General features: G+C 46.8%; 1 protein-coding gene across 5 annotated transcripts in view; it reads right to left on the minus strand.

Annotated features, from left to right (window-relative positions):
* SH3GL3 (SH3 domain containing GRB2 like 3, endophilin A3) overlaps window positions 1–19,789 on the minus strand; it is a 143,654-nt gene that overhangs the window by 14,137 nt on the left and 109,728 nt on the right. For all 5 annotated transcript variants that reach the window (XM_040493502.1, XM_040493503.1, XM_040493506.1 and 2 more), the window contains one exon: window positions 19,038–19,147. In XM_040493502.1, coding sequence (XP_040349436.1) covers window positions 19,038–19,147 — 110 coding nt within the window. The remainder of the gene's footprint in view (window positions 1–19,037; window positions 19,148–19,789) is intronic.

The following is a 19,789-nucleotide window of genomic DNA, read 5'->3' on the forward strand; positions in this document are numbered from 1 at the left end:
GCCCCGACTCTGGGCATCCCGTTACCCGGAACCCCCCCCCCCCCCGCAGAGCACCCCAACTAACTGCAAGGCAAGCTACGACCCCACCCCCCAACTCCTATAGTTTGGAGGGGAAAGGGGAGGGAGAGAGAAGTGATTCGCACACCTGCTGCCGACGTGAGCGCCTACTGGCGAACGATCCATCTACCAGAAGCTACTGACCTGAGGAGGGTTCTTTGTCTTTTAGTAAATGCCCCAGACTTCTGTGCCTTTGGAGTGTTTTGTTCCTGTTTTTAGTCTTTCTCTTGCCTCCCTTGTGGTCGGGCCACGACCCGTCACTGTCCTGCCGTGAGTGGGCCTTCCCGAAGCTGTCCCTTGGCCTCTCTAATCTGCTGCTTCCAGTCTGCTGTAGGCTAGGAAATCAGAGGACCATTAGGTGACATCAACAGCCACTGGGTCGTGGGCTCTTACTCTGCAGCCCTGCGCATGCCCAGCACCTCGATTTACACAACCTTCAAATAAACCTGTGCGGTCAGGGTGCTAATTCCCATCCTTTTGAGGGTGAAACCGAGACCCAGAGGCACGGGGGGAGAGCCAGGGTCGGGGCACTTCTGTGGCTCCGGAGCCCATCTGACAGTGAGGACTGCAGGGGACACCCATCGCAGCCGGGCGGGCTCAGGTTCTGCCGCCTTCCTGGTCTTAAGTCTGGAAGCTCAGAGGTGTTTCCGTATCACCAACACTACTGGTGGGGCCGCTAAGGGGCAGAGGGTGGAGTTAACCCAAGCAGGAATGGGGGACCCTGTACCCCCTCTGGGGGGCTTCAGCTGCACACCAGGACCTCCCTGAGATGTGGCTGTGCCCCCACCGTCGGACGATGGGGTAGCTCAGCTCTTGACGGGCTGGGACGCATGACCGGTTTCAAACTTTCAAGTTTATTTCCAGTTCAGACTCGTTCTCAGGCACTCCGGGCCAGACACCACACTCAACCCAGGAGATGCCACCTCTTTTGAATTAGAATGAGCATATTTGGTGCAAGTTATAATTTCCTTTTCTTTTAATCAGTCTAAAATCTCAAGCACTTGTAGAAAAATTCCTTGGAAGCTAAACACTTTCCCGTTAGCTGACCCAGACACAGCAGAATTATGATAAATACCACAAAACCTATTTTGTTTAGCATCTCTAAAACACTATTTTTGGGGTGCCTGGGTGGCTCAGTCGACTGAATGTCGGGCTTCATGATCTTACAGCTCGTAGGTTCGAGCCCCGCATCGGGCTCTGTGCTGACGGCTCGGAGCCTGGAGCCTGCTTGGGTTTCTGTGTCTCCCTCTCTCTCTGCCCCCCCCCCCCCCCCCCCCACTCACACTCTGTCTCTCTCTCTCCCTCAAAAGATAAGATAAACATTAAAAATATAAATAAATAAAATCCTATTTTTGTCCACTGGTAATAAATTAGACAAGGACTTCAGATCCCTGGTTTCTAGCTCTGGATTAGGTCACCTCTGGGCCCTGACTTTCAACTTTAATCTGTGGTTAATGCTACGGACTGAATGTCCAACAAATGCATATACGCTGAAGCCTAGTCCCCAGTGTGGTGGTAAGTGGAGGTGGGACTCTGGGGAGGTGATCAGGTCACGACGGTGGACCCGCAGGAATGGGACCGAGCCACCATGTCGGGACACAACAAGAAGACAGCCGTCTGCAAACCAGGCAGCGGACCCTCACCGGCCACGGAATCTGCTGGCACCGTGACCTTGGACCTCAAGCCTCCAGTGCTGTGGGAACTAAGTGTGTTGGTTGAGCCCCTGGTCTGTGGTGTTCTGCGACAGATGCCCAGCTAGCTAAGACAAATCTACTGAAGTCTACGAACTGTCTTTCTAGAAATAAGACATCTGTGTTCATCCACAGGAGATGTGACTTGTTGAAACTGCTGGTCAGCGGAACTCAAGCTTCATGATTCTACTCTCGTCTATAAAAATGAGCATGTGTGATTTCTTTTACCCTTAATACCAGTCCTCCCCAGCTGATGAAGACTGCAACACCCCGGTGTGACCAGTAAGGCGTGTGCCCTCCACCCTGCACAGCCTTGCTTGTCCTGAGATGTAATTTCGAAAGTTGAGGCCCCTGTACTTATGGAAGCTTCCTGGGAGGTGGCCCTCTGTGACAACCAGGCCTGGGAGGTGACCCTCTGTGACCATCAGGCCCAGCGTCTGTGGGTCCCCTTCGCCACTCCGAGTGAAGGGAAAGCAGAAAACAAACGGTGGCCTTAATCACAGGTGGCTTCCTGGCCACCGGCACGGGGCCAAGCCTGCAGATGTGTTTCCTTTGCTCTGCTCCTCGCTTCGTATAGTATGGATTAGATGCCAACACTTAAAAATCAGGAGATTGATTGGGGCGCCTGGGTGGCTCAGTCAGTTGAGCGTCCGACTTCAGCTCGGGTCACGATCTCGTGGTCCGTGGGTTCGAGCCCCACGTCGGGCTCTGTGCTGACAGCTCAGAGCCTGGAGCCTGTTTCAGATTCTATGTCTCCCTCTTCCTCTGACCCTCCCCTGTTCATGCTCTCTCTGTCTGTCTCAAAAATAAATAAATGTTAAAAAAAATTTTTTTTTTTTTAAAACTCAGGAGATTGCTCGTAAATATATGATTTCTGGCTTCTCTTGAAAAAATCAGAAAGGCTGGCTATTCTGGGCCCACAGCCCCGGGCACCAAGCAGTGGCTACTGCCCATTGGCGTCCCCGTGACTAGACTCGCCTCCCCCCTTTGTGCACCTGTCCTAGAGGTCCGGTGTCAGCCACTTATCACCAGCCTGGCACTGTTTTCTTACCCTTTCCCTGAGTCTCTCATCCTCATCCTCATAATCTGGCATTAGAATTTGCACCTGGGGCCACACCCACTGGATAATTCCAGGGGGCATCAGACAGGACTCCGAGGTACAGTCCCCTGGATTTGTGCTATACGGGTGCCCTATGTGTCACCCGGGACACAATCCACTTCTACACTTTTTTTTTTTAATGTAAGTACCAGGGTGCCCAGGTAGCTCAGTTGGGTGTCTGACTCTTGATTTCAGCTCAGGTCATGAGGTCACGATCTCGTGGTTCATGGGATCAAGCCCCACGTCGGGCTCTGTGCTCACAGCACAGAGTTGCTTGGGATTCTCTCTCTCTCTCTCTCTCTCTCTCTCTCTCTGCCTCTGCCTCTGCCTCTGCCTCTGCCTCTCTCTGTCCCTCCCCAGCTTGCTCACCAGCCCTCTGTCTCAAAATAAATAAACATTTAAAAATATATAAGTACCTATATTAATATTTAGATAATGACATTTTAAAATTTAGCTTAAACACCTTGCAAAATATCGACATTTTTAAATATGCAGCGTTTGAGATAACAGAATCGTATCACCATCTCAGCCAAGTAGTATTAAACTTGCCACAACTAAGTTACAAGTTACATCTTACAGCTTTTGGAAACCTCTTTTCATAGACTTTTTCGAAGAATTACAGGAAACCATTCCCTGCAGGGAGTGAGCCTTTCCCTCTAAAGCTTCCTTCGGAGGAAAAATAAGAGAAGGGCTTTTCTCCTTTCTCGAATCAATGGCTGCTGATCAACAATAAGAATCATGGTTCAATTTCACCTTTTTAAAGAAATATTTTTTAAACACAGAACATACAAAAATGTTCAAGTCTGTACACTTCTCAAGTGTTTAAGAATGTCAGGTGCTCATAAAAGATAATTACTACAGCCACAGAGTGAGCTGGGAAAGAAACTTGGAAGGTGTTATAGCCGATCATTTTACTCAGGAACAAGGTCAAATTAGCCCAGAGATGTTAAGAAACTCACCCAAAGTCACACAGCTCATGGATCTGAGCTACAATACAGGACTCCTGCACTTCCTTGTTTATTTCTCTCCTGTCAATAGCACTGACTGACCCACCGCTGATAGTATACAGAAACGGATGTGTGGGGAGGGCAACAAGCAAGAAAATTGTGGGAGGGAAAGAAGAAAAAGTAAAAACCAACCTGCCCACGAAGCAATCACCACTTTCGCTGTTAAGTGACATTTTAATTTCCTCTTTGGAAATTTAGGTTAAAAAAAAAAAAAGCACATATTTCTATTTGCAAAGTGCTCGTCTTCTTCAAGTTTCAAGCCTCACACTTTACTTTGGAAGAGATGTTTATTTTCTAACGTAATCCCAGAGATTCTGCCCCAACAGGGGGAACGACTCAGACTCGAGACGGGATTTCCGAGCCCCTCTGAGAAGCGTCAAGAACTTTATAAAAGTCTCCTTTATACCTGAAGGGAGTTGGACTGTCTTCACATAGGCCCTTTGAGAGATTTATTCTGCCTTGCTCTGAAACGCCTACGGCATGCACTCGCAGCCCACACTTGTTCACGGATCTCAGCCCATCTCAGGCCGGAGCATATTAACACTAAATCGTGAATATATAAAGTGGCACCCTCTTTAAGAACCCAAGTGGGAGGGGGAACCCTCCACACATAATCGAGTTGATAAAAAACATAAAATATACCTTGTCTTTTTTTTTTTATGTTTTACTTATTTTTGAGAGAGAGAGAAAGAGAGACAGAGAGAGAGAAAGAGCATGAGCTGGGGAGGGGCAGAGAGAGAGGGAGACACAGAATCGGAAGCAGGCTCCAGGCTCCGAGCTGTCAGCACAGAGCCCGACGTGGGGGCTCGAACTCACGGACCGCGAGCTCATGACCTGAACCAAAGTCAGACGCTAAACCGACCGAGCCACCCAGGCGCCCCTGTTCTTACCTTTATGTTAAAGAGAACTTAGAAGAAACAACAACAAACTGAAGAAAGTATACCCAACAGATAGGACAGCCAAGTATTACTGTAACTTAGAGGGTTCTTAAATTTTTTTTAATGCTTTTTTTTTTTTTTGAGAGAGAGAGAGAAAGACAGAGAGAGAGAGAGCGCGCACAAGTTGGGGAGGGGCAGAGAAAGAGGGAGAAGGCAGAGCCCGAAGCAGGCTCCAGGCTCCGAGCTGTCAGCACAGAGCCCGGCACGGGGCTCGAACTCACAAACCCTGAGATCATGACCTGAGCCGAAGTCAGACGCTCAACCGACGGAGCCACCCAGGCGCCCCTATACTTTGTAACGCACTAAGTGACAACGTGGGGCCCGGTAACAATGAGCCAGGAAGATACTTGAGCACAGGTTACAAACTCCTACACTATTTTCTGCAAAACCCAGGGTTTTCTGGGAACAACCCAGGCACACGTTTCAGCCTGGAGACTTTTCTTGGCCCCCTCGTGTCTTTGGGGACCCAGGGGCAGCACATGCCGGTGAAGCGGCGTGACCCTGCACTCACGGGCTCGGCCGGGCGGTGCTTTCTCCAAGCCAGGGCGACAGCGGGGCTCTGCAATTCATCATCTCAACACGTGACTTCCACCACCATCCCCCTCCCCCTTCTCCGTTCCTGGCTCGTTCTATTCATTCTCTTAAGCAGCGAGAAATGATGTTATCAAAGATTCCATCTCAGTCCCGCCATGGATTGTGCCTGATTGACCTGCACCCTTTTCACCTCCCCCTTTTCCTTTAGAAAGAAACGACGGAGAAAATGTTCTTGGAATTCGTTCCTGGCAGAGTCCTGCGAGCTTCGCTTTAAATTGTTAGTGAAATGCTTGACATTTTTCCTTCACTTTATAAACATTATGTGCAAATCATCCAGAATCCTGATGGAAAGTAATTTCCCATTGATACAGGCTATAAAATGCCATTTTCTTTTGAAACCGTGGCCCAGAAACAAACAGTACAGGACCCCCTTACGCTCGCAGATTCCACCCACAAATCACCGAAGCCCGATGCTGGAGTCCGGGGCCCAGGCTCCTGCCAGGGGCGATTTCGGAGAGGCAGCCTGGGAAGGCACAGGCATGCGTCGAACGGTGGCACTCGGAGCCTGCAGCACCCGAGAATCCGGCAGCTAGACCGGGAGCCTCCCAGAGACCATCTCTTGCACATCTGTGGTCTGGTCTCTGGCCGACCACGGCCCTTCTAACAACTTAATCTGCCCAGGGGCCTAGCTACTGGCCAAGAAGGAGGGGACGAAAGCACTGACATGCATAGTCTGGCCGAGAAAGCCAGGGAACTCGCTGTCCTATCCGCGTTTTCTTCTTCCAGGTCAGATGCATACGACCAACTCCCTGTGCGACCACCTGCTGGCTGCAGCGTCCCTGCGATCAAGAATCTTGGAAATAAATCATCCCCAATGCTCTTGGACGTTTTAAACGTTGCCCCGGATTCCTTCTTAATGATATAAAGTGAAATATCTGTGAGGGAAAGTGCCCAGCACTGCTACTTACTGGCTCTGTGGCCTTGAGAAAGATCTCACTTAACCCCTCTGAGCCTCCACTTACGCATCTGCAAAACGTGCATAACAACAATCTAAGAAATGTGTATGAAGTATTTCGTACACTACCTGACCCACAGTAAGTACTCAGGAAGTGTAACTGCTATGTTGTTATATTATTATTTGTTACTCTCTTATTTTCTACTATTACCACTTCCTTGAAATGTTGTTACGGTCATGAAATGAGTTCTGTATATAAAGCATCAAATAATGATACCTGGCATATTTCTGGCACTCCAATGCTACGTCCTTATGGCCTTAAGTGATGCTTTAGTTAAAATCCACCTTCACTGTCCCAGAGTACAGTGCTTTTCACACTGTCAGTCTGAGAGGTCCAGTTAGCATCCTCCAGGTAGGCGAGGACACCCCCTCGCAAAGGAGAGCTGAGTTTTCTCTCCTAGCAAATGAGAGCATGGCATCCTGGGAGCTGGCCCCTGGCTCCTGCTAACTGGGCTTCCCTCAGACACAATACGGTGCAGGGGGCGGGGGGGGGGGGGTGGGGGTGATGGGCAGCCTGGGGTCGGACTCACTTTCAAAGTTTTTAGTTTTTTATATCCCGCTTCTTTTCAAACAGAAATTGTGAAGTGGCTTATAATAATACATGTATTCAGAATCTCGTGTTTCTGGACCAGAAGTAGAGAAGCAAAGCCACAAACACTAGGGAAACAATATATTGTCATCCAAACGGGAGAACTTCCGAGAGTAAAAGCGGGGCGTTACTACAAACTGAACTAGAGTGACGGAGATGGGACTGTCTTGGGACAGTTTACGGGGACTGTCCCAAGCGAATGAGGGTACAGGGCTGCCGTGGCCCAAGGGGAGGAGAAGCACGTGAGCCAGATGCAGTCGCGTTAATGGTCCCCATGATCCTCTCCTCACACCCGGCACTGAGCTTCCTGGAGGTTTATCCAAATGTTCTTATTTGAATGTTCTTATCAAAACACAACTGAAAGAGTATCTCGGAAAGAAAGGAAACTGTTGTCCGTGATCCTACCACCATCTAACCTGGTCTTCACAGATACCGATTTGCAGAACTGCAATCGCAGGGTACTTACAAGTTTGCGTCTCTTTTCCACTCAATTTTCAGACCATACACAGGCTTATGCATCTACGGAATGTCCACAGTAATAAGTCTAAGTAGCTGCATAACAACCCCTCTGATGTACCGTTGCCCTATTACAGACAAATATATATAAATGAATGCTGGCCATTAGGTTATTTTCACTTATAACTTTTTATTTCTCTAGACAGTGGTGTAACAGAACGGGGAATATGCTGTTGCTTAAATTATTTCCTTAGGACACATGTCCGGGCATGAAGCCACTGAGAATGCATAAACATTTTTATTAATTTTGATAGATACCGCTAAATTGATTTCCCAGTGAGTCACCCCAGGGGTCGACGGATGATAGCCTGCAGGCCAAATAATGTTTTAATGGAACACAGCCTTGCCCATTCATTTCCACGCTGTGTACGGCCCTTCCCACTGTAACCAAGTCACGTGGTTACAACAGAGCCCGTACGGCCCACGAAGCCTAAAGTATTTACCACTCGGCCCCCGACGGAAGACATCTGCCAGCTCTCGCTTACCTTAATACGCCTTCCCACAAGCAGCGTGGGCACCGACGCGGGACCACACTCTCACAGAAATGAATTATGTGGGACCTACAGGGAGGTCAGCGAGACAGAACAGATGTCTTCTTCCACAAGTGTGTGGTCGGTGAGTGTGGTACGAGCCACGAGCTAACCACGAAACCCACTCTTCCCTTCTTCCCCAGGATTATCAATACAGGTAGGATGTGACTCTCCCCACACCCCCCCTCCCCCCCCGCCGCCCTCAACTCAGCCTCTGCAGCCAAGTGAGGCCATCAGGCTCCGCTCCTGCCAGACTGGGAGTGGAAGAGACGTGAGCCATGTGGGGCTCATTTCCTAAAGGGGAATCTCTGGCCTGGGCTCCCAGTCTAAATTTCTACCTTTTTTGAACACTTGCTTCCTGGAGTGTCCACACAACAGCAACTACTACCTAACTGACACAACACGGTGCCAGAAGTGGGGTCTTGCCACCACGAGACTTGTGGTGCTGACTCTGCGGGCAGGAGGTGATGAGGAAGACGCGGGTATAACAGGCGTGAAGCCATGACCTCGCTGGGTCGTGGCAAAGTGTTTGCTGACACTTTGGCCTATGACCAGTCGGAGAGCATATCACGTGCCAGCAGCTCGAAAGAAAAAAGATGGATAAAACAGAACGCTAGTGCGTGTTCGCCGCTCCGTGGTGCTGCCACAAATTGCTGTAAGAGAGACAACAAGAACTGCCCAGTTTGCAAGCAAAAGTAAGAGGGAGGAGAGAAAAGAGCCGAGGTTGGATTGCAGTGTGTTAGAAAAGCTAATTGCTTGGGGCGCCTGGGTGGCGCAGTCGGTTAAGCGTCCGACTTCAGCTCAGGTCACGATCTCGCGGTCCGTGAGTTTGAGCCCCGCGTCGGGCTCTGGGCTGACGGCTCAGAGCCTGGAGCCTGGAGCCTGTTTCCGATTCTGTGTCTCCCTCTCTCTCTGCCCCTCCCCCGTTCATGCTCTGTCTCTCTCTGTCCCAAAAATAAATAAACGTTGAAAAAAAAAAAAAAAAGAAAAGCTAACTGCTTGATGAGCAAGGTGTTATCCCAAATCATCTGAGACTTCTCTAAACCAAATGAAGGACCCAGTCCTGCGGCAAGGATGAAGTTAAAAGTATTGCCTCCCCACTCCTAGTCCCCTGTTGACTCAGACAGCCTCAAGGTAACCTTCACAGGTTAAGAAAGGCTAAAGGGCAGCCGGCGGAACGGGAGAAGACATCTGCAAACGACACGTGCGATAAAGGGTTAGTATCCAAAATCTAGCTAGCACTTACCAAACTCGAGACCCAAAAAACAAATAATCCGGTGAAAAAATGGGCAGAAGACATAAGTACATGCTTTTCCAAAGACACCCAGAGAGCTAACAGACACGTGAAAATATGCCCAACATCACTCATCATCAGGGAAATACAAATCAAAACCACACTCAGATACCACCTCACACAGGCCAGAGTGGCTAAAATGAACAAATCAGGAGACTATAGAGGCTGGAGAGGATGTGGAGAAACGGGAACCCTCTCGCACTGTTGGTGGGAATGCAAACTGGTGCAGCCGCTCTGGAGAACAGTGTGGAGGTTCCTCAAAAAATTAAAAATACAACTACCCTCCGACCCAGCAAATGCACTACTAGGTAGGTATTTATCCAAGGGATACAGGTGTGCTGTTTCGAAGGAGCACATACACCCCAACGTTTCTAGCAGCACTCTCAACAATAGCCAAAGTATGGAAAGAGCCCAAATGTCCATCAACAAACAAACGGATAAAGATGTGGTAAACGCATACAATGTAAATATTACTCGGCAATCCAAAAGAATGAAATCTGGCCGTTTGCGACAATGTGGATGGAACTGGAGTATATTATCCTACGTAAAATAAGTCAGAGAAATTTGATTTAACAAATATCATATGATCTCACTCCTATGTGGAATTTAAGAGACACAACAGATAAACACAGGGAAAGGAAGGAAAACTAACGTAAAAACAGAGAGGGAGGCAAACCATAAGAGACTCTTAAATACAGAGACCAGACTGGGGGTTGCTGGAGGGGAGGGGAGGGGAGGGGGGCGCCGGGGCTAGATGGGGGATGGGCGCTGAGGAGGGCACTTGCTGGGAGGAGCACTGGGTGTTGGATGGGAGCGAGGAATCACTGGGCCTGAAACCGGTGCTGCAGTGCTCAATCAATCAATAACTTGAATTTAAATTAAAAAGCAAAAGGCTCGACAAGAAGAGGAGGAAAGAAGGTGGCCGGAGGAGCTACGTCTAGGACAGGGCCGCGGGGGTGGTCACCAGCCAGGAGGCAGAGTTTCCGGAGGCACCAGGCGTGAAAGGAAGAGAACAGGTGGAACCTGAACACGTCTGCATCTCTTGAAGCCTGAAGGGCCCCTGCAAGGCCCCTCAGCACAGGGAGCGCAACTCTGCAAGGGGGCGGGCTCCATGGTCCGCTTCCGACGTGAAGTGCGGTGTGGACGATACGAAGGACCCCGGAGAGGGCAGATCTCGGGACCACAGGGCCCGGGCCAAGGGAGGTCCCCTGCTCCTTCCCGAGAGCAGGACCAGCGTCTAATCAAGGGACCTCTGCCACGGCCGCGCGACGGGGTGCTGGCAACGCCTGTCCAGCAGAATCCCGCGTCCCTCAGGGACCAGTGTCTGCCACATGTCCCCATGGGAACCGGGTGGCCGTCCAGCCAGAGACCGCACTCCCGGCTCCGCCACCGCCCGCGGGCGTCCGACCCAGGTCTCCCAGGACCGCGAATGCGTGTGTCACTCCCACCTCGCGGGCTCGAGAGGCAGCGTCTAGCCTGTTCCTTCTCCCCTGCCTGGTGGCTGGCGTGGCAACGGCCAGGATGGTGCGGAAGCCACGCGGTGAGGCTGGCGGAGAGGCCATCAGCCCAGCCCGGGTGGGGTGGGGGGCTCCGCGGACGACGTGAACACAGCCCATCTAAGAGTGTTCTCCTGGGCTGCTGCATCAGTGAGAAGACCCCGTTTTGTTGAGCACCGGCTGCACTTTGGGGTCCTTTTTTTTTTAACAAAATAAAACAAAACAAGAAGACCAACTGGTGTCAAGGAGTGGGAGAAGGATGCTTTTCTTACGGTGTCACTCAAGGTCCTTTAGGCCTGCACCACTCAGCACCTAGAGCCGCGCCAGGCATTAGGCAATAAGCAGCAGAGAGACGCATCTAGGGGGACGTGTGGCACCGCACAACCCGAGAGAGGCCTGCGCTGATACAGCAGACTGAGTACAGGCTGCAGCCTGGCCTTAATGCTGAATAGCCAGCAATTACAAAGTAGGTATGTTTTAAGTTTCCAAGTGAAGTTCGGAGACAAGAATGAACACCACTGGCAGACCAAAAATGACAAAGAACACAAGGGATATTTTGAGAGTGGGAAGGTGGCAGATGGAAGAAATTAAACTCAAAATGGTTCCCAAACAGGGATGCTCCAGACTGGGCCCCAAAGATGCCCGAAGAGCAGACTCCGTGCCTACTGGAAGCTGGGTGACCGGCTGGCCTTCTGGGAAAAGAGCGGCCAGGGGAGTCCCCCCCACCCATTCTAGGTTTGTACCAAGCACCTGGGGGCCAAGGCATCTGCCCCCAGGAAGGAGTAGTGAGCGCAGGGACCTGAACACGAAGTCGGGGCAGTGCCCTGAGGGTGCAAACACCCACAAAACCCGAAACCGGTGCACCTCACTCAGTAGACCCAGCAGGCACAGACACAGCACTATGGGCAAACCGACATGAAATCCCAAATAAAAAACTGTGCACAGAGGCATGAACATCCAGTGCCGGATGAGAGACAGCTTCGTAAAATAGATACCAGATGCCAAGAAACATACAAAGAGATGAGAATTAACAGAGACATCACATGCAGACTTGTAAAAGCTTAATTCATATTCTCAAAGGGATATGAAGAATCTAATTACTTGTAAAATTCAATCTTAAAATTAAAAAATTAGAATGTTGGGGTGATAAGCAGAATAATAACCATTTCACCCCCAGCCCATAAGATGTCTACATCCTAATCCCCCAGGACCTGTAGATTTCTTCCTGAGATGGCAGAAGGGAATTTGAGGATGTGATTACAGGTCTGGAGACAGAAAGATAACTCTGAATTATGAGGGCGAGTCCAATTTTATCACAACGTGATCACCTGTATGGGTTCTTATAAGAGGAAGGCAGGAGGGTCAGAGTCAGAGAAGGAGATGTATCTTCAATGGAAGCAGAAGTCAGATAGTTTTGAAGATCGTAAACTGCCGGCTTTGAACATAAAAAAGGGACCACAAGCCAAGGCTACAAGACAGCCTCTAGAAGGTGGAAGAGACAATAGATTCTCCCCCAGAGCCAGGAACACCGACACCTTGATTTAAGACTTCTGACCTCCAGAATTGTAAGACTGTAAGACCGAGAATAAATGTGTGTTACTTCAAGCCATACAACGTGTGGTAATTTGTTACCAGCGGGAAGCTAATTCACTTGGAAAAAGAAATTCAGTAGATGGGCTAAATAAATGAATGGGTACAGAACAGTCAAAGAAACAAAATATAAAAGGTGAAATCTCCCCAGAGGGCAGAGTGAAAACAACACGGACAGAGAAAGCAAGAAGAAAACGATGAGCCAAAGAGGAAGAGCCAGAAGTTTCAACATCTAATAGGATTTTAAAAAGGAAAACTCAAGAGACAATAGAGAAGAATATTTAAAGCATTAACGATTTTTTCCCGTCATTAAAAACAATATGAATAATCACATTTAAAGGGTCAGTGAGAACTAAGGGCGAGTAGGGGAATATAACCGATCTTCCCATAATTTTGCTAGAATTGCCAGGAGGAAAAGACAGCTTCACAACTAGGGTCAGGCATCCAATACCCCTCACCTGAAAATTAATAGAAAAGAATAGGCAAAACATCCATAAGGACACAGGAGACTTGAACTACGTTATCAGGCAACGTGACCTAATTGACATTTGTAGAACACTCTACCCAACACGAATAGAATCCACGTGCGTTTCAAGTCAAGAACATTTACCAGGATGGATTCTACTCCGGGCCATAAAACAAGTCTCAAAAAATGTTAAAGGGTACAGTTCGCACGGACTACGTCGTCGACCAAAATGGAATTAATTAGAAATCTAACACAGAAAGGTATCTGGAGAATCCTCCAAATGTAGGGAAGTAAACCATGGGTTAAAGACGATATCAAACGTGAAACTAGAAAGTACTCCGAAGAGGACGAAAATGAAAACACACCAAGAGCTACGGGTTACCGCTAATGGTGGTACTTCGAGGGAAAGACCAGCACTAAACACACAGATTAGGAAGGAAGAAAGGACGCAGTGACCTCAGCTTCTACCTCAAGAAATTACATGAAGAAGAGCAAACGAAATCCAAAAGAGAAGAAATAACAAAGATCGAAGCGGAACTCAGTGAGCTACAAAACGGTAAGCAAGAGAGAAATCAATGCAACAGAAAACGGGTTCTTTGAGAACAGCAATAAAACCGAGGCATCAATAGGCAGGTTGATCAAGAAAAAAAGAGAGAAGATACAAATTTTCTATCAGAAACGAGAGCAGTGGGATCACTACAAACTCTATAGAGCTTACAAGGAAAATACGGGAATATATGAACAACTTTATGCCAGTAAATCTGGCAACTTAGATGAAATGGACTAATACCTTGAAAGACACAAACTACCAGAGCTCACTCCAGAAGAAACAGATGCCCTCAATAGCCTGAGATCTATAAGGAAATTTAATTTGTGGTTAAAAAAACTTCTGCACAGGGAAACATTTATTTTAAAGAGTAACTTTACAGTGAAAGCTGAGAAACACTGGGTTGGCCAGGGGGTCAACGACAGCATCAGTTACAATTAACATCAATAGTAATAAATAATTCGTGTTGATGGAATATACCCCGAGAATGGCACCTGGCCTCTGTGGTGTGACCCTGACTCCACATCCAAATCCCCCGTCTCATCCTGAAAAAAAACGAGACAAATCTCAACTGAGGAACATTCTACAGAATATCTGAACGCTACTCCCCCAAACTGCCAAGCTCATTAAACACAAAGACAGTCTTAGAAACTGTCACAGTCAAGAGTCTAAGCAGACATGATGACTAAATACAATGCAGTGTCCTGGAGGAGATCTTGGAACAGAAAAAGGACATTAGGTAAAAACTAAGGAAATGTGAATAAAGTACAGACTTTGGTTAATGATGTATCAATACAGTCTCACTGGATTACCAAACTAGTAAGATGTTAATAATAAGGGGAGAAAAACATCAAGGGAAACAGTTACGGGTATATACGAATGCTGTGTACTGTCTCTGCAACTTTTCTATAAACCCATAACTATTCTAAAATTAAGTTTACTTTAAAAAAAAAACACACAACCTTTCTCACAAAGGGTTTACCCCATGAATATAAGACCGCTTTAATTAATTTAACCGAACTCACCATGCTAACAAACTAAAATAAAAACATATTATCATCTCCACAGATGCCAAAAAAGGCATTTGACAAAATCTAAAATTCATTCCTGATAAAAAAACTCCCAGCAAACTATGCCTGCCTGGAAGGGAATTCAATCTGAAAAAAGACATCTATGAAAAATCTACAGCTAACATCATACTTAACTATGAGATGCCGAATGCCACTCCTCTCGTATCAAGAACAAGGCAAGCATGTCCACTCCAACTCCCCTAGTCAACATGATACCAGAGGTTCTAGCAAGTGCAAAAAAGGCAAGAAAAACAAATAAAAGCCATCCTGACATCCAGTAAGATTGCCTTCATTTGTGGATGACATGATCATCTTTATAGAAAAACTACAGGATCTACAAAAAAGCTGCTAGAACTAATAAGTGAATTTAGCAACATGGCAGGAAATGAGACCAATCCACAAAAACCAACTGTATACCTATACACTAGCAATAAGAAGTTAAAACCTGAAATTTTATTAAAATGCTATTTAAAATCCTATGAAATTTTTGAAGTATTGAGAGATTGATTTAAAAATGTACCAGACCAGGGCGCCTGGGTGGCGCAGTCGGTTAAGCGTCCGACTTCAGCCAGGTCACGATCTCGCGGTCCGTGAGTTCGAGCCCCGTGTCGGGCTCTGGGCTGATGGCTCGGAGCCCGGAGCCTGTTTCCGATTCTGTGTCTCCCTCTCTCTCTGCCCCTCCCCCGTTCATGCTCTGTCTCTCTCTGTCCCAAAAATAAATAAACGTTGAAAAAAAAATTTTTTTTTAATAAAAAAAAATAAATAAATAAATAAAATAAAAATAAATAAAAATGTACCAGACCTATCTGCTGAAAATAGTAAAACATGGCTGGAGAAATTAATAAAACTTAAATAAGTGGAAAATAAAGTAGGCTGTGTTCAAGACTGGAAAGGCCCATGTTGTTAAGTTGTAAATTCCCCCTAAATTGATGTACAGGTTCAACCTCAACCAATTCAAAACCTGAGCATGCTTTGTTTTGTAAAAATGAAAACGCGGATGCTAAAATTCACATGGAAATGCTACTAGAACAGCCCAACCACTTTGAAAGAGAAGCCACGCTAGAGAATTAACACCGCCCTACTTCAAGACTTACGATGAGGCCAGAGCAAGCAAGACAACAGAAGTATGAATGACAATGGAAATGTAACGACAGAACACTATGTGATACTGCTGTGAATATTATTTTTATGCTCATGACATTATAAATGGTTGTTATAGGATACGAAAATCAAAGTCGTTATCTAAGGCTCCAGAACTATTTAAAAAAGAAAAATGGATGCCCATGAGACCGCCACGTAGAACCTGCAAACACACAAACCAAACCAGAAGAGATGGGAAACCAGTTTTCACCACTCTTGACCCCAAACTCATCTATGCTATAGATGGGTCAGGAGATGGAGATGAGAAAGGGTTTTTAGAGAAATTTCTGGAGAGCTTGAAGGAGGGGGATGTCTTATGTTTTTCTTATTTCACAACAAGTCATGGGAGAGAGATGTTTTTCTTTTTAGAGAGAGTGCGAGCAGGGGAAAGGGGCAGAGGAAGGGGAGGGAGGGAGGGAGGGAGGGAGACAGAAAGAGAGAAGAGAGAAGAGAGAGAGAGAGAGAGAGAGAGAGAGAGAGAGAGAGAAGCCCAAGCAGGCTCCATGCTCAGTGTGGAGCCCAACGCAGGGCTCAATCCCATGATCTTACGATCATGACCTGAGCCAAAATCAAGAGTTGGGACGCTCAACCAACTGAGCTACCAGGTACCCCGAGGGAGAGAGACATTTAAAAAGACTTGTAAGAGAGCTGGAAATATGCTCCCTGGAGCTTTAAGAACAGAAGTGGTAGCCGGAAAAAGAGAGGAGAGGCCAACTACAACCCCTTTCCTGACACCAATCTTCACACTCGTAACAGGCCAGAGCTTGAGATGGGGAAGCCCAGCTTCAAATCCAGATGGCACGGTGACTGTTACATGAGGCAGCGCTCTGAGTGCTGCGTGTGCCTGCATTCACACACTCCAGTGAGTCACCCAAGAGCAGCCAGAAATGTCACGGGCCCGCCCGTGTCTCCCTCAAGCAGCAGAGGCCACCACACTGAACACAACAACGAGGCGCAGAGGGGAGGCACCGTAAGAGTTCTGCATGATCAAAGTGATGGTTCTACAACGAAAATGGTGATTATGAGTAACCTGGAAGGAGGAAGGAGGAAGTGGGACGGGGAAGTGTACGGGGGGCCGAGGACAGGGAGCAAAGAGCTCATCTGCCGTATCAGGAAACCACAGATATTATCCCAAACCAAAAAAATCAAGAACTAACAGCATATTATTTAGAACAATGGAGCTAAATAGCCAACAAAGAGATGAAAGTGCTTCCCTCCGAGAACAGGAAATGAAGATGGGGAGAGGGCATAAAGGGAGACAGCTGCTTTTCATTAAAGGCCTTGTAGCACCATTTTCTTTTTAGGACTATATACACATATTAGTCCCATCATTTTTATTTTTTAATTGAAAAAAAAAATCTGAAAGGATAGTGATAGCATTGGAAGAAAATCCAGACCGTGTAGCTCCCACGGGCAGATGTGCTGCAGAGAAGTTTGAAATTCATGGGCGAATGAGACTTCAACTTCAGTGTCATACAAAAATTAACTCAAAGTGGACCATGGACTAAAATGTGCAAGTGTGAAACTTTGGGGAAAAAGCACAGAAGAACATCTTTAGGATCTTGGGCCAGTCAAAGGATTCTTAAGACTTCACACCAAAAGCATGTATCCTAAAAGGAAGAAATGAGAAATTGGACTGCACCAAAATTAAAAACTTTTGCTCTATCAAAAACCCTATTAAGAGAATAAAAGGCTACAGAGTGAAAGAAAATATTTTCAAACCACGTATTTGTCAAAGGACTTGTGTTTACATGGGGCGCCTGGGTGGCGCAGTCGGTTAAGCGTCCGACTTCAGCCAGGTCACGATCTCGCGGTCCGTGAGTTCGAGCCCCGCGTCGGGCTCTGGGCTGATGGCTCAGAGCCTGGAGCCTGTTTCCGATTCTGTGTCTCCCTCTCTCTCTGCCCCTCCCCCGTTCATGCTCTGTCTCTCTCTGTCCCAAAAATAAATAAACGTTGGAAAATAAATAAATAAATAAATAAATAAATAAAATTAAAAAAAAAAAGGACTTGTGTTTACAATATATAAAGAACTCTAAAAACACAACTCTGGGGCACCTGGCCCCAGTAGGAATAGCATGTGACTCTTGATCTTGGGGTCGTGAGTTTGAGGCCCAGGTTGGGCGCAGAGATCACTTAAATAAAACTAAAAAACGAGAACACAAAACACAAAAAACAAAAAATGAAACACACACACATACACAACAACAAACTACAGAAAAAAAAAAGCTATCAATATCCCCATATGTAAGGGATTCTTATGAATAATAAGACAAAGTAAATGACTAAAAGAAAAAACAAATAAATTACACGAACAGACAATTCAGACATGAGAAAATACAAATGGCAAACTAAAATATAGAGAGGAAAAAAACGTTCAACTTCCCTATTTACGACAAGGAAGGCAGAATACAATTTTTTACCCATGAATGGTTGGCAAAAATGGAAGTCGAATGGTGTGGGTGTGGGGCAACAGGCATTACTACATCAAAAGTACTGTGCCCATTCTGAAAGGTAATTTGGCAATAGCTACTATCACTTCTAATTTGCATTCTCTCTAACTCAGGATTCCACTTCCAAGAAAGACTTGCCATGAGCACATGGAGGCAGATGAAAGTATACTGTTTTTAGCACATAATTGGAAACAACCTTAGCGTCCACTAAGAGGGACATGGTAACATATAACAGAAAACTATGAAGCCGTTAAAAAATTGTGGGACAGAGATAGATCTATGCGCATGACACAGTAATAACTCCAAGAGATAGCGATGCATTTACAAAAGCAAGACGCAGAAGAATACACCTAGTAAGATCTTGTATCTGAGAAACAGAAAATAATCTAAAACTGTGCGTATATAGTGCGGGTGTATGCGTATACGTGCACATAAACAGGACAGTGCTCATACCAAATTGTTAACAGCAGCTACATCTAGGGAAGGGACAGGGATGGAGGGGGTGACCAAAAGACCTCCAGCATGACTTACACCACCTGAATGTTGTTTTTCTCTGTTGGATCCTTTCAGCCAAAAATACATATGTGTCATTTGTCTAATTAAAAAATAATGATGCAGCACTTAAGACAGTGCCTAGCTTTTGCAGGAGCTCAACAAATGTTCACACTTTTCTAAAAACTAGGGAAATATTCTGAAAGAGTTAAAAATGTAAAGACAGAGGATAATGTAGCACGAAGGTTCCACGGCCAAGGTTTTAACGTATTAGAAGGCAGTAAGTGATGGAATTCTTCCTGGTGCTGATTTTCAAAACTTGACAGAAGTATCCAAAACCAGGAAGCAGGCAAAGGGGCACTAATGGGGCGGGAAAGGGGATTCACCCAACAGCCAAAGAAAAAAAGTCAGGGTCAAATACAGGGTCACGCCAAATACAGCAACAAGCAGTAAGCAAAAGCTTCGGGCAGCACCTCCTTGAAGAGCACACTCAGCAACACACAATGGTCATCTTACCTGTTGTCCTCGCTGATGAGGTGGTGGACACCCCATTGAGTTCACTAGGACTCCTTTTTATGGGCCGGGGCTTATATTCTCGTCTGGGAACGCTGGATGCGGCCGATATTCTGAAATATGCATTTTGAGACCGGTCAGACTTCCGAGGGAGAAGCCCGAGTCTCCAGACATACAGTTGCTCTGCCTTGAGGAGCCTACAGACTTGGGTGACGGGTGGCAGTCGTGACGGGGGTGGTTTTTACGCACTGATTCGTGAGTAGCTCAAAGTGATAGGTGTAGGTGCCCAGTGGAGTTTTTCAACTTTGTATCTGCAAGAGCGTGTCTCTCGTAAGAGTCACTGAGGCATCGGTCAGGCGCCAGGGTTACACTGGACACTCCACAGCGTTGGCTGCCTTTTCTCTCCTTCTGCTCATACAGAGAGAGGATTACGCAAACACGCTCACGTGAGCGCTGCGCGCACGCCCCGCCTACCGAATTGGATGCTTCAGAGACCAGCCCCACCTTGTGTCTTCCCTCTAGAATTCTGGCACTGATTTAAGCAAACATCCCTCCCAGTTCTCCCATTATCATAATCTCATACAAAAACAATATTCTGTTACAAAACCCCGTCAAGAGAAAGGGTAGATCTGTTAACCCATTACTTTAATTAATAGGGTCACTGGGCACACGACGTATGATACTACTGATTTTCAGAGAAGTATAGAACACAGCATCATTAAAGGCTAAGAGAAACAGCAGTCTTTCTTTGATCA

This window comes from Herpailurus yagouaroundi, unplaced genomic scaffold (genome assembly GCF_014898765.1).
Source record: "Herpailurus yagouaroundi ecotype Mexico unplaced genomic scaffold, PumYag 185, whole genome shotgun sequence".
NCBI classification, from domain to species: Eukaryota; Metazoa; Chordata; class Mammalia; order Carnivora; family Felidae; genus Herpailurus; species Herpailurus yagouaroundi.